General features: G+C 34.9%; 1 protein-coding gene across 1 annotated transcript; it reads right to left on the bottom strand.

Moving 5' to 3' along the window:
- Positions 1 to 12,799: 12,799 nt before the first annotated feature.
- Positions 12,800 to 17,253, bottom strand: BRI1 (Leucine-rich receptor-like protein kinase family protein). Its single transcript, XM_028243703.2, has one exon. The coding sequence runs from the start codon at positions 16,771 to 16,773 to the stop codon at positions 13,081 to 13,083; it is 3,693 nt and encodes a 1,230-aa protein (XP_028099504.2). The 5' UTR covers positions 16,774 to 17,253; the 3' UTR covers positions 12,800 to 13,080.
- Between the last annotated feature and the right edge of the window lie 219 nt (positions 17,254 to 17,472).

Here is a 17,472-nt window from a genome sequence, read left to right as displayed (position 1 = left end):
CTTATGGTAAGCATGCTAGTCATGGCAATCACTCACATTCATACAGGTATGCTAAAGCACTAAAAACTCACCTAGTACTCCAAGCTAAGAAGATATGAGTTAGAAAAATATGTATGATTCCTAACTATGCCAAATGTCTAATGCAATACATGCAATACGCAATTAATAGGCTCGGCTACTAATATGGCATTTGGATTGATTTTGATAACATGCAGTTAAACATGTATTCAGAGAAGTATTGAAAAGACAATGTAGTTTGAATGATGCTCCGAGTCTCAGTGCATGTAACACGAGTGAATGGATGCAAGCATAAGGCATAAGGTATGCTAATTGAAACATGTCCCTAATCTAACCATCAAAAGCGGGTAAATAAAAGGGAGAAAAACGTGGGGTTGGAAAACATACACATTGTTACATTACGCTCTCACGGACGAGAGCCTGAATGAATAAAGCTAACTAACTAATTAAGCTAAGCTAAGCTAATTAAGCTAATTATTACAAAACTTGAATAATTAACTAACTAATTAACTAATTATTACAACACTTAAAATGAATAATTAACTAACTATCTAAGCTAATTAATTAAAAAAAATTAACTAGGCTAAGATAATTAAATAATACAACAGCAACTAACTAGCTACAACTAATTAAACTAATTAAATATTACAACATAATTAATTATGCTAATGAAACAAGTAAACGATCAAACGCATTTGATAAGGACACCATGAAAAATGGATGAAGGTTGCATGCACATCACCTGAAAACTACTTTGCCTGCCCAGACCATCTCTATTTCACCATCAGCCACTGCCTCTGTTTCTGCAAAATTGCACTGCTGGCCACGCACCAAGGGCCGGCCGTGCATCACTTTCAAGAAGTAAGCTTGTTGTTGATGTTTCAAACTTGGTTTCAATGCACTCTCAAGCTTGAATTACACCTCTCCAAGATCAACCAAGGCTCTAGGGTGGTAAGACAAGGTTCTGTATGGTGTATAGAGGTGATACAAACAAGCTAGGTTAGCTCAAAAGATGACTTGCAATGGAAGAATGAGGAGACAAGAGCTCTTAATGTGTATATATCAATTCTAGAATTTTGTTCAACCCTCAAAAAAATCCCAGAGCTTCGGTTTTATAGAATTCGAGCTCAAAAGGTGATAAATATTTTCAAAAATGGACAGCTGGCGGCCTCCCTCCCAGAACAGTGTTTATCGCCATCGAAAGCCGGCCAGCCATTCATAGCTACGGCCGGCCATCACTAATGCATGGCCGGGCCTTGATGGCCTCCCCTATTTTTTTGGTTCAAACTTAGCCCAAGGTAGGAAAAGGTCCAAAAATGAAACTTACGGGTTCAAACAAGGCAAATGTTGAAGATGTGAGGTTGTCTCGGAAGCTTGATTGATTCTAAGTCACTGCGAATTCATAATTTAACTTTCATCATTGAGCGCATTGAACCAAGCGCCTGAGTCTTGCGGGCTGTCAAAAATGGAGTGTTTATAAAAGGGCGTAGGATTTTCCTTACGACTGACACGTGGACCTCAATTTAGAACTTAAACTATATGTGTCTCATAGCCCACTTTATAGATAATGACTGGAAATTGCAAAAAAGAATCATGAACTATGGTCAAGTGGAAGATCATAAGAGAGAGACAATTGGTAAAAAACTTGAAATATGCTTACTCGAATGGAACATTGGTAGCATATTTACATTGATTGCAGACAATGCTCGTTCCAATAGCACCACAATTAAGTTTTTAAAGCGGAAAACAAAGAACTAGAAATGGACTATTTTGGGGCATGAGTTTTTACACACGCATTGTTGTGCGCATATTCCGAACCTTATAGTGGGAGATGGTTTGAAAGAGCTTCATACATCCATTGCTTGAGTTCGTGAAGCTGTGAGGTATGTGAGGTCCTCTCCCAATAAATATGAAGTTTTTAAGAAGTGTGTTGAGAAACAAAAAATTGTGTCGAAAAGTCTTGTGTGTCTTGATGTGCCAACTAGGTAGACTATCACCTACCTAATGTTGGAAGCTGCTAAAAAGTTTGAAAAGGCTTTTGAGAGATTAGAGGACAAGGACTCTAATTACTGATCTTACTTTAAGGTTTGCGAGGGTGAGGATGGAGATGGGTAGGTGTTTGGAGATAAAGATGAGAATATCGATGAAGATGAGAATGAAGATGGGAATAGGGAAAATTGGAGGAAGAAGTTAAGGAGATCTCCAACAGAAAGAGATTGGAATAATTGCATAATTTTTTTAAAGTTCTTAAAACTTTTTTACAATGCAACCAAACGATTTTTAGGTTCCCTTTTTGCTACTTCCAATTACTTCTTTGATGACATGTTTGTCACCCAAACCAAGATAGAGCAATTAATCAAAAAGGATGACAAACTTTTGTCCACAATGGCACAAAACATAAAAGAAAATTTTGAAAAGTATTAGGGTAATGGGGAGCAAATCAACTTACTTGTGTATGTTGCTGTTTTACTTGATCCTAGAAAGAAACTGAGGTATCTGAAATTCTGTTTTGCACAATTGTTTGTTGAAAGAGTGGTGAATGAGATAACAGGTCGGGTAAAGGATTGTCTGTCTTCTTTGTAAGAGCATTATGCTTCTCATGATTCAGTAACTGTCAAAATGTCTAATCGGTGTAAAGGATCAGCGATGAAGGTTGATGATGATTGTGATGATCCACATCTATTAATTGTTTTTCAATTTAATACTTATTTAGAAGAGGAATGCTCTAGTGTGTGTAAATCTGAGGTTGATAGGTACTTGACAGACAAGTGTGAAGCGTCTAATGAAGAAAAGTTTGATATATTGGGATGGTGGAAGGTCAATTCTTCCAAGTATAGAGTGTTGGCCCAAGTTGCAAGTGATGTCTTGGCAATACCAGTCTCTACAGTAGCTTTCGAATTAGCCTTTAGTACAGGAGGACGCATTCTAGACCTATTTCGTAGTTCATTATCTCCAATGATTGTGGAGGCTCTGATATGTACACAGAATTCGCTTCAAAGCACAATTCTTATTTTTTCTAGGAAGGCAATGGATGATGTGAAGGAACTTGAACAATATGACCCTGCAACTAATTTTTTGATTTATTTTTATATTTATGTTTTGTACTAAATACAACATAACATTGTTTTAAATCTGAATTAATTGTTCTACTGCTTGTAGCTCCTTCCGAATTGGCATCAACCTCAAACCCAATTTCAAATATTATCACACTCTAGTATGGCTTGGTAAAGTTACTCAATTCTATATCTTTAATTTTGCTTCTTACTTAATTAATAAAATCTATTTGCAACATGTTCTCATCTTCTATGTTTTTTTGGATTTGCAGACTTTGATCTTTTTGGTTTCGTGGGGAGTTAACTGACTTTCTTGACTTTTGGTTTTATACAATTAACATAGATCAATACTCTTCTTTTTGACTTTATGAACAAATATTTTTGCACATGGATAGTGATTGGGATAACTATACTTTTGAATGTTTTGATGGATTACTGTAATTATGATAGATTGAAAATGGATGGTGACAAACTAAGTAGTTAGCTTATTTTGTTAGTTTTAATGCGGATGGTGGCAGCACTTGGAATTTTTTTTGGCAATACTGCTTATTGCATTTGATGTATTTTGGACAGATTCTATTCCTAGTGTTTCAGATTAGTATGCAATTTATTTTATGTTTTTAGATGAATAAAACTTTTGAGCTTTGGTTGTTCATTTTTGGATTGATTTTACACAGGTTATTCATTTAGTATGCCAAATTATTTTTTATTTTTGGATGAATAAAATATTTTAGTTTGGGTTGTTTATGCTTAGACTTATTTTACAAGTTATTTATTTTATTCATAATGGGTTGTTTGGACTGATTTTAAATAAATTATTATGTTTTCTTTAATGGGCTTATCTGTAGAAAGGGTTGTTTGGGCCATTTTTCCAAAGAAAAACATAACTAAATTGTAAAATTGGGTTGTTTGAATGTTAAATGGACTAAAAATAATAGTAATTCATAAAGGTCCAAAATTGAAGGCCCAACCCGCCCAACCGATCCAAACCCAACCGTTAAACCAAAAATCAACTACGGGCTATTTCAACAACAAATCCGATGGGCAACGGTTGATTTTTCATCCACCCGAATTATTTCAGTTCGGTAGTGGATAAGGGTCTAACCTGACCTGATCCGACCCGTGTACACCCCTAGGCCATACAATAAATAGTTTAAATTTAAAACTTTGAAGAACGAAAGACAAGGGATACAAACAGAAGCCTGTGTGATATCACAGTTTCCTTATAACAGATCCACCGCCTCCCCAATGGATGTTGGAGGTACGCTGGCGTCTGCCTCCCAATATATAACGGTCAAAACCAGCTAATACAGAAACACCTTTTGAATAGTTTCGATGAACTTAACAATGGCAACACTCTCTTTCTAATGAGAACCAAAGAAGGAGCTAGCAAAGAACATAGCAAAAATTGTCTTTGATATAAAAATCATCTCCAACTTTATTATCTTAAAATATCATCTTCATTTTTCATCAAAAATCTCTGTAAAATTATTCTTCCAAATTGGAGGAGAAATGCCTCTATTTATACAAGTAGAGAAGTGTCTCAGTCATGAAGGCTAACATCAATAGGGTCATCAAATTGCCATTAACTAAGGCCACCAACTCTAGCTATTAGAGTTAAGAGTTACAAAATTTGAAAATCTATGGCCACTAATATGGTCATCAACTCCATCATCAAAAGAAAGTCTAAAAATTTCATGTGCTTAACATATACAAATAAATAAATATATATATAATGATATTTAAATAATTCAAACAGATGGGTTGCAAGATGAATACAGGTGTTAAGTCACAATCCGATCCAAACCCATTCTCAAATATATAGAAAAGTTAAGCCCAACACAACACAGCACAGAACAGCACAGCCAAGCCTCGTTTGGCATAACCTATTTTAGTCCATCTTTTTATCTTTTTTGGGTCACATCAATTAACATCTCATCTCTACTTTTTTACACATTTTTTTATAAAAATTCAAAAAATGCACTTATTTAGGACATCCCAAATCACCCTGGGGGATTCTATTTGCACCCAAAAAATCATTTAGTGCGCCCAATTTTTTAGTATCCTCTACTAAATTATTTAGGTTATAATTTTCTCTCAATATGTCCTACGTTTTTTTTCACAAATTACCCTTCAAAGTTAAAACCAATCATAATTGTGGTACACCCAAATAATAAACAAATCAATTCAAAAAGAGTAAACCCTTAGTCAAAAACCCTTAAATACCGATTACATGTTTTGAAAGTCTGCAAGTGTATATATATATATGGAACTTCATTACATATAAGTATATATCTATTTATCTATGCATAGGTATATACATATTTGTATGGATAGCAGTTATATGTATGAATTAAAAGTGGGGAGTGTTTGGTTGAGAAGTTGATCACCATAGGCTGATCTTATATTTTTGTCAATAAAATGCTTCTTTTGCAGTTTGTTTAGTTGAATGTTTCTTTTGCCTATGAAGCTCATTTTGGGCCATGACAAGGAGAACGGCATAGGATTTTTAAATTTTTTTAAACAACAAAGGATTTGTTGAATCCATCGTTTGATTTTATATTATTTTTATTTTTTTTATTTGCAAGTCACAACATAATAAGAATCAATGATATTAATGATAATAGTGAGTTTTGGTGTGGTGAATTTGAGTTTTGGAGTGAGGAAGAAGATGAAGAGAAAATAATTAAAACTTGAAATAAAAGATGAAGATTTCAATATGAAATATATGTATAAGTGATTAAGGTATATGAGAAAGAAAATATATATTTTATTTTAAGACTTAATATGTATTGTCTTTATTGGTAAATTTATATTAGAGTATAATAGGATCTAAAATTTCAAAATTTTATTTGGACGTACTAAATATTTTTTGGGGTGTAAATAGAATCCCCCAGTCCAAGACCAAACCTGCATACGCACAAACACAAGCCTAGGCCTAATCCAAATCTAAGGCTAAATCCAAATATAAGCTCAACTTTTATTGATGCCCACTTTATGAAACAATTCTCATTCACACCTCAATGGTTTCGGCCCATCATTTTTATATTGTAATATTCTCACTTATGAGAATACAAAACACTTAGACCAACCTCAACCGGCAGCTGGGTCTCAGTTTAATTTTGAATTAAAGTTGCCGAAAATCATTATTTTTCAACAACCAATTCAGTAACTTAATCTCAATCAACTTAGTGAATATTTTCTGTCAAAAAACCCTCATGGCGTTATTATTGAAGCAAAAACTAAAATTAACAATTAAAATTGAGTTAATTGAAATTGTAGGAACTAAAATGATACAAGTAGCAAAATATATGAACTATTAGTATAATTTTTTATTTTATTTATTTGTTTTGTTGAATTTCATGTAATGTCCACCCCCAATTTTAATTTGAAACATCAACAATTTTGAAAAATATACTTTGTGGTAGTTCTTATTCAAAATTTCTAATCTAGTGCCCCTATTAAAAACATAGATAAGCCTTCTATCTAAAAGTCATAGAATACCGTATGTAAAAATATATAGATATATATATATATATATATACATATATAATAAATTAATAAAACCTTGCAATTGTAAGAGAATAAAAATACATACCTTACTAGTTGATGAAGATGATCGGATCCACCGTGTGTTCGAGATCAATAAAAGAATAAAGAGTAAATTACATTGATACTCTTTGAGGTTTATATTTATTATAGTTCTTTTTTTATCTTTTAAAAATTACATCCTCTTCTCTAAGGTTTAAAGTTTCTTTACAGATTACTCCCTCAGTTAGTTGACTGTTAAGTCAACTAACAGATTTTGCTAATGTCAGCAGTTTAATTTCTTTAAATACCAATTTTGCCCTCACTAGGTAAATTATATTGGCACCCCTCACATTTTAGAAATTACAATCTCTTCCCCAAAGTTTAAAGTAGCACTATCAATTCCTCTTTGGTTAGTATTAGTTGAAAAAAAAAAAAATTCATTGAAAAAAAAAATTGTTAGTCAAATTTTTAAATTTCTGTTTAAAAACCAACATAAACTCATTTTTTTAATTTACGTTTTTTTCTCAAATTTACAAACCGAGACAATTATTTAAAAACCAAAAAAATTATCAAACAAGTTTTCATGATAGTTTTTTAAATTTTTGTAAATGTAAATTGAAAACTGAAAATGAAATGGTTACCAAATAGGCCTCAGATGGTAAAAATATCATAAAATTAACAAATAATTAAATAAATCACCAATGTAAGAAATGACTTATCAAAATATTCTTATGCTATGTATGATTTGATTTTTAGAAATTTTTTTAAAAATTAAAAATTAATTTGGTTAAGAAATAAAAAATAAAAAATAATTATCATTTTTATATAATTTTTATCTTTCGAGTTGTTAGAAATAATTTTTAAAAATTAAACATATTTCTTCATATTTGTTATTATTAAATTAGTTTTTTTTTTAAATGTCAGGTGGAGATCCGTATTAAATTGAACCCTCAGGGGTGTCAATGTAATTTACCCTTTAAAGTATATGTAATGGTTAAGGGTAAATATGTCATTTTAACTTAAAAGTTAACACCATCAAATAATTACACTGACAAGAGGGGTCAGTGTAATTTTCCAAATGTGAGAGGGGGAACTGTAATAAACATAAATCTCAGGGGGTGTCAGTGTAATTTACCCAAGAATAAATTGTTACGTGTATGTCTTAATAAGTAAATTTATTATTTAATAGATCATATAATAAGTAATAGTATTTTTCATCAAATATTATTTAAAAAAAACGTTGTTAATTATTAATTTTTAACAACAGTTTAAAAATTTTATTACAAAAAAAGTCACTAATTATAATTTTTAGCGGCATATTAAAAAATTCGTCACTGAAAAATTCACTAATTGTAAATTATTTTTAACGACGATTTTATCAGGACTTATTTCCAATAAAACTTGATGAGAATTAAATTCAACTATTAAGATTTAAGATAAATTACCAATAAATATTAATAGTTTGATTTATTTCCCATCGAGTCCTATTGAAAATAAATCCTAGTAAAATCGTCGCCAAAAATAATTTTTTGCAATGATTTTTTTTGCATATGTCGTTAAAAATTGACAATTAGTGACTTTTTTTATCACGATTTTCATAAATCATTACTAAAACTTACAATTAGTGACATTTTTCTGTAACAATTTTTCAAACTGTCGTTAAAAGTTTTAAAAATTAGTGACGTTTTTTGTGATTTTTTTAAAACTATCGCTAAAACCTATAATTAGCGACTTTTTTGTGATAAAATTTTCAAAATATGCTGAAAATTAACAATTAGTGACATTTTTTTAATAGTGTTTGATGAAAAATGTCATTAATCATCATAAAATCTATTGGATAATAAATCTACCTATTAAGACCTACCCGTAAATCCCTATAGGACTTATTGGTAGTTTACCCCAAATAGATTCTAATAATTGGACTTAATTCCCATCAAATCCTATTAAAAATAAGTCATAATAAAATCGTCGCTAAAATGATTTTTTGTGATGATTTTTTACACATGTCACTAACAATTGAGAATTAATGACTTTCTTTTGTCACGATTTTTATAAATTTTCACTAAAACATACAATTAGTGACATTTTTCTATGACGAATTTATCAAACTGTCGTTGAAAGTTGAAAATTTGTGACGATTTTTTTAAACTGTCAGTAAAACGTGTAATTAGTGACATTTTTTGTGACAATTTTTAAATTATTATTAAAAATTAAAAATTAGTATGTTTTTTAATATCATTGGATAAAAAATTCACTAATTATCATAGGATTTATTAAACAATAAATCCAACTATTAAAATATACAGCTGATTCCCCATGGCTTACCTTAACCCATGAGAAGATAAGTCTGTTTATGACAGTTTGGTGTCTTTCCTTGCAAGTAATATGATTGTTCAGGAAGTCTAGACGAACAGAACTTCTAATTGTCTGAGACTTCCATAATGATAAGATCCTCATCTTGATGAGTTTTACTCCATCAATAATGTTGACTTACTATTTGTCAAGAATCTACCACCACCTTGAAACTGTGTGCTTCTGAAAACGTGTTGTGTATGCATAGAGGTGCACAAATGCTCCTTTATGTTCGGAGGCTGAAAATTGTGAGAATATTATCGGAATATTGTTGAGGTGTTCAATTATCCTTTCGTACTTGATGTCGGTAAATGTGGGGATGTTGAAAATTTATTGAGTTGTCCAATTGCCCTTCTATGCTTGATGCCGGTAAATGTGGGGATGTTGTTGAAAATTTATTGAGGTGTCCAATTGCCCTTCTATGCTTGATGCCGGTAAATGTGGAAATAATTTCCAAAATGTGATAGGTATTCAACTGTTCTTTTGTACTCGGTAGCCGGTAAATGTAAGAGTGATATTGAAAAATGTGATAAGTACCAATTGCCTTTCTGTACTCGATAATAGATAAAAATAGGAGTACTTGAGAAACATATTGTGGATTTTGTTACAAAAGAGGTTTTTTAAACGTTTAACAAAAGTCCTAGTGTTGAGTTGAACATGGGTTGCATGTTTACATCAAGTATTGCATTTTTAAATAATGAAAAGTTATTAGTCTTGTGCATGACATATGCATTGCATGATCGTAATCATAAGAAGTTCATATATATTGTTAAGATAATTCCTGCTGAGCGTCATAACTCACTTCTTTTATGGACCGGACAAAAGTTCTAGGTAGTGATGATGTGTCTCCACCCTGCTAGGGAGCTTGTGGAGATCTTGTTGGAGCACGAAAGCTCCTTTTGATGATTACTTGTCTATAGTTACTGAGCTTACTTTTCTGGGATAGTGTTTCATTTTTTGTGTAATCAAGGCCCTAACCTTGAAAGGTATAAACTTTTAGAGCATTTATATTATATTCTTGTATCTCCCTATTTCATTAAATGTATTGTTATCTTATAAGAAATTAATGAGAAGAGATGCACTTTGTTTTGTGAGATTATTGTATTTTATTTTATTTATTCACACTTTATATCATGAAATTGGTAATTCATAAAATAAGTTATAAATAGTGGGGCGTTCCACGTCTAGTCATTAAGTAACCAATCCATCCAAATCTTATGGCCTATCGAACCATAGGGTGTTCTAGTCCAATCATTAGGCGACTAATCCATCTAGGTTCAATGAACTATTTAGCACTCTTATCTAGGTAAATGGCCCATCTAATCATAGGGTGCTCTTCAGCATCCTACAATGGCGGAGGTTGGGGTTTGGGTTGAGTCACAACTGGTTATAGTGCTGGTTGTGTACCCTCTAAGGAAATAATGGTGTACCCTAACTACAAACTATAGCTTTTAGTACAACAGGAGAGTGCTTGATCCCACTAGCACCTTCATCAGCTTCCCTCATGTTTTCCCCGGCCTTTTTGAAAGTTTCCTAAAAGAAAGTGGTTGTAAAAGGTCCCCCAATAAAGATGAATAATCCTACATAGTTTAGTCAAGAGTGGGATGGATTATCCCTCCATGTGCTCTACGATAAGGACCTTTTTAGAAATAAGGGCGTACATAATCCTCTAAATTTAGCTCGTTGAATGTCACAACAATTGTAGCATGTTTACAAAGTATGTTGGATATCTCACACTCTTCACACAATTCCAACTTCCTAGGTGAACCAAGTATCTTACTCATTTGTCCATGATCTCATACTCATCACCTCCAGGAAACTGAACATGGCATCCCATTGATGCTCTACACCAGTTTGGTATTTCAATTGAATTCTTCCTTCCAGCATCGTAAGAATTGATTTGCCCCTCAAGTTTTCCACCCCACTATTAAAAGACTCAACCCAAATTATTAGAGATACGATCACTCCTAACTATACTATAAAAGACATGCCTTGACCATTAACCATACATTGGAAAAACACACAATCGGCACCCAAATCAAAACCGATCGAAACCTTAACCCAAAAGCTACAAGATTACTCCAAAAAAAATAAATTAATTAATTAATTAATTAAATACTTATAGCACTCCAGTATTGATGGCCACCCACCGGTGAGGGATTGTAACTAACATTTATGTAATCTTCACTCTCTCACTCTCTCTCTGCTCTTTAGTCTATTGGTGCTTCGACAATGAGAAATAAAGTGTCCAACACTATTAGGTTTGTTTATATAGTAAGGGCATTTTTGTCTTTTCGTCAGCAATGATATTTTCTCAATAAAATTTAATTTATTTTTGTAAGGCTATTTTGATTTACCTCAAATGTTCACGCTACGTACCTTCACATGGAAGGGCAATGTAATTTCAAAAATTAGAGGTGAGAGTCTGTGTAATTATTTAGATATCTCAGAAACAATTCATGTAATTAACTTAATAATTTATTATTTAATTGAAGTCTTGGTTTAATGTATTATGGAAGCTATTGTAAAATGGAAACTAGGATTTAAATGCCATTGACTATAAAAAAATGTCTTATTACTTGCTTAATTAAACTTTTAGGCAAGATTAGCTGTCAAGGTTCAAAGAAAAATATGAATGTTGGCATGCTTGCATGTCTAGATGCAAAAGGTTGGTTCCAAATCTTTAGCCAAAGACTTTCATTGTCACTATGCAATTTGCCTTGGAAAAGCAATGTATATGGATATGAGGGGTAGGTCATATGTGTGTGTATATATATATATATATATATATATAATTAAAACATGAAGAGAAACCTAAACCCCTTTTCCAAGAGCAGCATGTGCACAAAACAACCTCAACAAAAAGACGATAGAACCAATCAAATCCATTCTAATGGAACATTTTCACGTTTTCCGCCTTTGATTTGACCTTCTTTTAATTGGTGAATTTAGGCTTATTTTGGGCACATGGTTAAAAATCTGATATTTTAGTTTTTTTTTTTTTTAAAAAAAAAATGTAAAAAAATATAAAAAATGATATGACCCAAAATAAATTATAAATTAATTTTTAACTTTTTTAACTCTTCCCAAACGAAACAGTTATTGCATTCAAAAAACATTTAAGCACTTATTCTAAAACTTTGCCCATACTGAGGTAGTTTAATTGGCGTCATCAATAATAGTGATGATTATATTATTGAATTTTTTTTATATAATTAAATGTTTAATTTAATGTAAGTGCATTATTACTTCTGATTATGGGATCTTAAGATCAACTCCCCTATAAATTTGTTGTGATTGTTGTTTTTTTTTTCATGCTTGTGGTTATGTGATTTTTTTATATAATTGAATGTTTAGTTTTAGCACCAAAGTGTTTAGTTTAACATAATTATCATCATTTTTGTACATCAACTACCCACTAACCAAAAAACTAAAAAAAAAAATAATTTTTATAAACAATTAAATAAGTATTATAAAATGATGCCCTCAATTGTTGTTTACCGTAAAAAGTTGAGGGTGAAAAGTAGGGAACTATGAAACTAGGGAAATCAAGAACTTCAAATAGGCTGCTCTTATATCAAAAACTAAGGACTTTGATGTGTAGATATGGAGACATGTTTTGACATTTTTATAGTATATTGCTAAGATTGATATAAAGTAAGATTGATTAATGATAAAAGAAAAGGAAGAACACATGAGATGTCCTGAAGAAAAGGCCAAAAGAAGCACCCCATTCTAGATTTGGTCACCATCACTGAGGTCATGGCTCCAACAGCTTATAGCTTCTCTTCTCTTAAGGATTAGATCTGAACTCAATATGTCATCTTCCAAGTAACAACTAACAATGAACAAAAATGGCATAAGCATAACAAACTCAACTGCAAAGCTATATATGTACAGTGTTACAACTGGGTTGTTAAAACAACCTTTTTATGTATATAATAACAACATTTTTAAGGGGTCTAATGGTACATACATTAATACAGAGGCAGTTTTACAACATTTGAAGTGGCAAAGAGCGGAAAATTTGGGAGCTGAATCAATCCATCAGGCCCCCTTCTTCTTCTTCTTCTTCTTTCAAAGAATTTTTTCTCTTTCTTTTTTTTTTTTCTTTTTTTTCCCTCATCTACTGCTTACCGACACCAAGCTCATTGCCTTCTTTAATGCTCATCTCTACCCCTCCTTCGACTGCACAAAAACTAGCATCATCAGTAGCAATGGTGGAGGTTGAATCGATCCCAGACCCCGCTTGGATTTCCTTGAACATAGCCATGACTTGAATCATTGTTGGGCGTCGAAATTGCCTGTCATCCAAGCAAGCACAAGCTACCTTCAAGTGTTGTAGAAGCTCCATTTCTAAGCTTGGGTCCTCCTTCATTAGCTCAGGATCAAAAACATTGCTTATTTTCATTTTCGCGTGCTGCTTCACCCACCCTACCAAATTGTTGTCGCCAAAATCCGCTGAATCTGTTGGTTGCTTTCCTGTTAGCAATTCAAGCAAAACTACACCATAACTGTAAACATCACCTTTGGTGGAACATCTAAAGCTCTGATAGTATTCAGGAGGGACATAACCAGGAGTCCCAGCTAGTGTGCTGACACTCAAGTGTGTGTCCATTGCACTCATGAGCCTTGCCATACCAAAATCAGACACTCTGGCTTCCAAGTTCTCATCAAGCAATACATTGCTCGACTTCATATCCCTGTGAATTATATGTGGAATGCAGTTATGGTGAAGAAAAGCTAATCCCCTCGCAGCCCCAATTGCAATTTTTCTCCTTGCAGCCCAATTTAGCTTGATCCCAATTTTCTTGCGGTCATGTAAAACATCTTCTAGGCTTCCATATCTCATGTACTCATACACCAAAAGCCGTTCCTCTCCCACCTTGCAGTAGCCCAAGAGAGGAACAAGGTTTCGGTGCTTGATTTTCCCAATGGTTTCCATTTCAGCAGTGAATTCCCGATCCCCCTGTCCACTGATATGTATCAGTTTCTTAATAGCTACAGTGCTTCCATCCTTCAAGTGGGCTTTGTATACATCACCAAAGCCACCAGAGCCGATAAGGCTGTCATTGTGGAAGCCATTGGTGGCTTCAAGAAGATCTGCAAACGTCAGCTTCCGAAGGGGCTTCTCAAACGTGGCGAGATTAATGCTTAACGCTTCACGTGCACCGGTTAGTTTCCAACTGGTGTTTGCAGTGCCAGAATGGGAATGACCATCTATATATGCTTCAAGTGCAGCATCCTTCTTTTTCCTCCTTTTCTTGCTTTCAATAGCTACTATTATCAAACCAAAGATGCAGAAAAGAGAGAACAATAACCCCATAGCCACGCTTCCTGCTAGGGATGCTTGTTTCCTATGAGACTTCTGATGCTGGTTTGAACTAGCGCTTGAATCTGCCCCACAAGCAGAAAGAGGGTACCCACAAAGTCCCGAATTATTAGCGAATCTAAAATCAGGAAACGTGTCGAAAGGATTCGATTGAGGAATCATTCCAGAGAGATTGTTGTTTGACAGATCGATATCACCAAGCTGTGAAAGGCCAGACAACGATGGTGGGATCGACCCATTAAGCCGATTATACGAAAAATCAAGAATTGCAACCGACTTCAAGCCTGAAAGCTCTTGAGGAATGGGACCAGAGAGACTATTATGCCCCAAATTCAATACAGAGAGATAGTACATGGACCCAAGCTCCTTTGGAATACTACCCTCCAACAAATTGTGAGAAAGGTCAAGCCAAATCATCGATCCATTGTGATTGAATGTGGGTTGGGTGATCCCTTTGTAAACTCTAGTGAAGTTGCAAGGGTGCCTGCTCGAAATCCTGTCCAACTGCTCCGGCCTGATTCCTCCAAACTCAAGCAAATTCCCAGCTCCATGGCACTGCTTACTTCCATCATTCTTGATATAAATATACCTCTTCCCAGTGAGCAAACCCACGGCTATATTCCCAGATTGCTTGAACAGAGCAGGTGGGATAGTCCCATTCAACATATTCGTATTGAGATCCAACCATATCAGACTCCGACAATCCCCTAGCTCTGCCGGGATCCTACCAGCGAAAGAGTTGTTTCCAAGCTTGAGTATTGCCAAATTAGCCAACCGGCCCAACGAGGCCGGAATCTCACCGGTCAGCTGGTTATTTGACAATGAAATCCAATTCAATTTGGTACAATTGCTCAAACTATCGGGGATTGTCCCTCTCAAGTCATTGAAATCAAGAATCAAATTCTCCAAAGTCTGAATATACATCAACTCTGGTGGGATTTCCCCAACCAGTTGATTCAACCAAATCATCAAATCCCGGAGCTTGGAGAGGGAACCCAAGCTAGCAGGGATTCCCCCAGTGAGGAAATTGAAGCTCAGATCAAGAGAAACCAGCTGAGTACAGTTACTCAGACTCTCCGGTATCGGACCTGCCAACTTATTGTTCTGAAGATACAGAACTTTCAACATGTTCCCAGGATCTTGACAAATACCAGGAGGTATGAACCCACTAATGCTATTAGAACTCAAATCCAGTGACTCTAGATTTGTCAAGTTTGAGAACAAATCAGGCAAACCACCCTCAAATTTGTTAAATGCTAACGAAATGTTCTTCAAATTACCCATTTTGACTAGAGTCCCAATCGGTAACTCACCAGAAAAGTTATTATTGGAGATGTCAAGAGATTCCATGGCAGAGCAGGACCCCAAACTATCAGGAACAGAGCCAGACAAATTGTTGAAAGAAAGATCCAACTCCACCAGACCATTCGAGCTCGAGCACAGAGACCCAGCAAGCTGGGATGGTATTTCGCCATAAAAATCGTTCTTAGACAGATACAAGAACTTCACAGACCCGACTGGAAGAGCCGGGACTGTGCCGGTGAACTGGTTGCTGGTGAGGTTCAAGAAGGAGATGCTCTTGCAGGAGGAGAGAGAAAGTGCGACGTCGCCGGAGAACTTGTTTGACGACAAATCGAGGTGTTGGAGGGAAGAGCAATCCCCGAATGAAGGAAACCCAGTAGTAAGATTGTTACAAGAGAGATCTAAGTACTCCAAGTTCTTGCAATCGAGTACGGGAACGTCGCCGGAGATTTTGTTTCCTTTGACGGACAAGTACTGGAGCTGGCCGCAGCCGCCGGAGAGAAGCCAGGGGAGGACGTTCTGCCCCAAAATCTTGTTGTAAGATAGATCTAATTCCGTGAACTTGAATCGAAATCCATTGGAATAGTCCTTGGCTCCGTGGCTGAAATCGAATGAGTTTTTGGAGAGGTTGAGAGAGGTCAAGCTGGAGCAAGAAGTGAAGATGGAAGAGAGGTCTGAGATGGGTCCTGAGAGGCCATTCTCAGCCAGATCTATAGCGTTCAAGACAGCGCTGCATTGAGTTTTGGTTGATGAAGAAAGCGAGCCAGTGATGTTAGAGGCCTTGAGAGAAAGGGTCTCGAGATTGGGCAAGGACATGAGGAAGGAAGAGATAGCTGAGAAATCAATATTGAGCTGAGCATAGTTGAGGTCTATGGCAGAGACTCGAGAGGACTTGCATGTGACGCCTGTGAAATTGCAAGGGTAGTTGTTGGAGAGCCAGTCTGGAAGTGGGTTTGGGTTGGGTAATGAAGCTTTGAAGCTCAAGAGCTGTTGTGAGTCTCCAACAACAGCAGCAGCAGCTGATGATGATGATGAGGAGGAAGGTTTTAGAGAGAAAAAGATGAGGAAAAGGAGGAAGTTGTGGAAAGAGAAGAAAACTATAACCTTCTGGTGGTGGTGGTGGTGAAGAAGAAGATGTGGGTGAGGGTGAGGGTGAGGGTGAGGGTGAGTGTTCAGAGTTATCATCTTTAAAAGTCTTGGAAACTAGAAAATGGGTTAGTTTTAGACTTTCATTTCAGGTCTACCTCTACCATTAGAGAGAGGAGCTCTGACTCTGAGGGGGAATGATGTGAGTTTTAGAGAGAGAGAGAGAGAGAGAGAGAGAAGGTGAATGAGGAGGAGAGGGAAGGGTGGGGGTCAAAAAGAGTGGAGTGAAGAAGGCAAGAAGGGTATATATTTGGGAAGGGGACGAAGAGGGGAGTGGACACAGCTGTTGCTCACATGCCATGTGACCCACCTCAATCACCCATTTTCTCTCTCTTCTCTCACTCATTTTTCTTTATTTTCTTTATTTATTTCTCTGCAAATTTTTTTTTGGGGGGGGGGGGGTTGGTTTCTCTCTCCAAAGTCTTGAAAACAATCAGTTTTGTCTCTCTAGGTTTCCGCGTACGTGCGATTAAGGATGGATCAATCGCTGTCTATTTTAATGGGAGATTCCATGCTCCCTTCTTTAATTGATTATCTTTCTTTACTGCATGATCACGAGGCCTTAATTAAGGCAAGTTTTGTTTTAAGTTTCTTTTAAGGCCTTACTTATTATTTAATCATCATCGTCATCATATCCCTCCTCTTTTTTGTTCCTTCAAATCTAACCCAATATCAACCAATAAAAATAAAAATAAAAATTGCATTAACATGACTTTTGTTTTTGACTCATGAAAACAC

Source organism: Camellia sinensis, chromosome 1, assembly GCF_055761805.1.
Source record: "Camellia sinensis isolate YWXY chromosome 1, ASM5576180v1, whole genome shotgun sequence".
In the NCBI taxonomy this organism is placed as follows: Eukaryota; Viridiplantae; Streptophyta; class Magnoliopsida; order Ericales; family Theaceae; genus Camellia; species Camellia sinensis.
The sequence above is the reverse complement of the archived record's forward strand: the minus strand, read 5'-3'. Positions and strand labels throughout refer to the sequence as shown.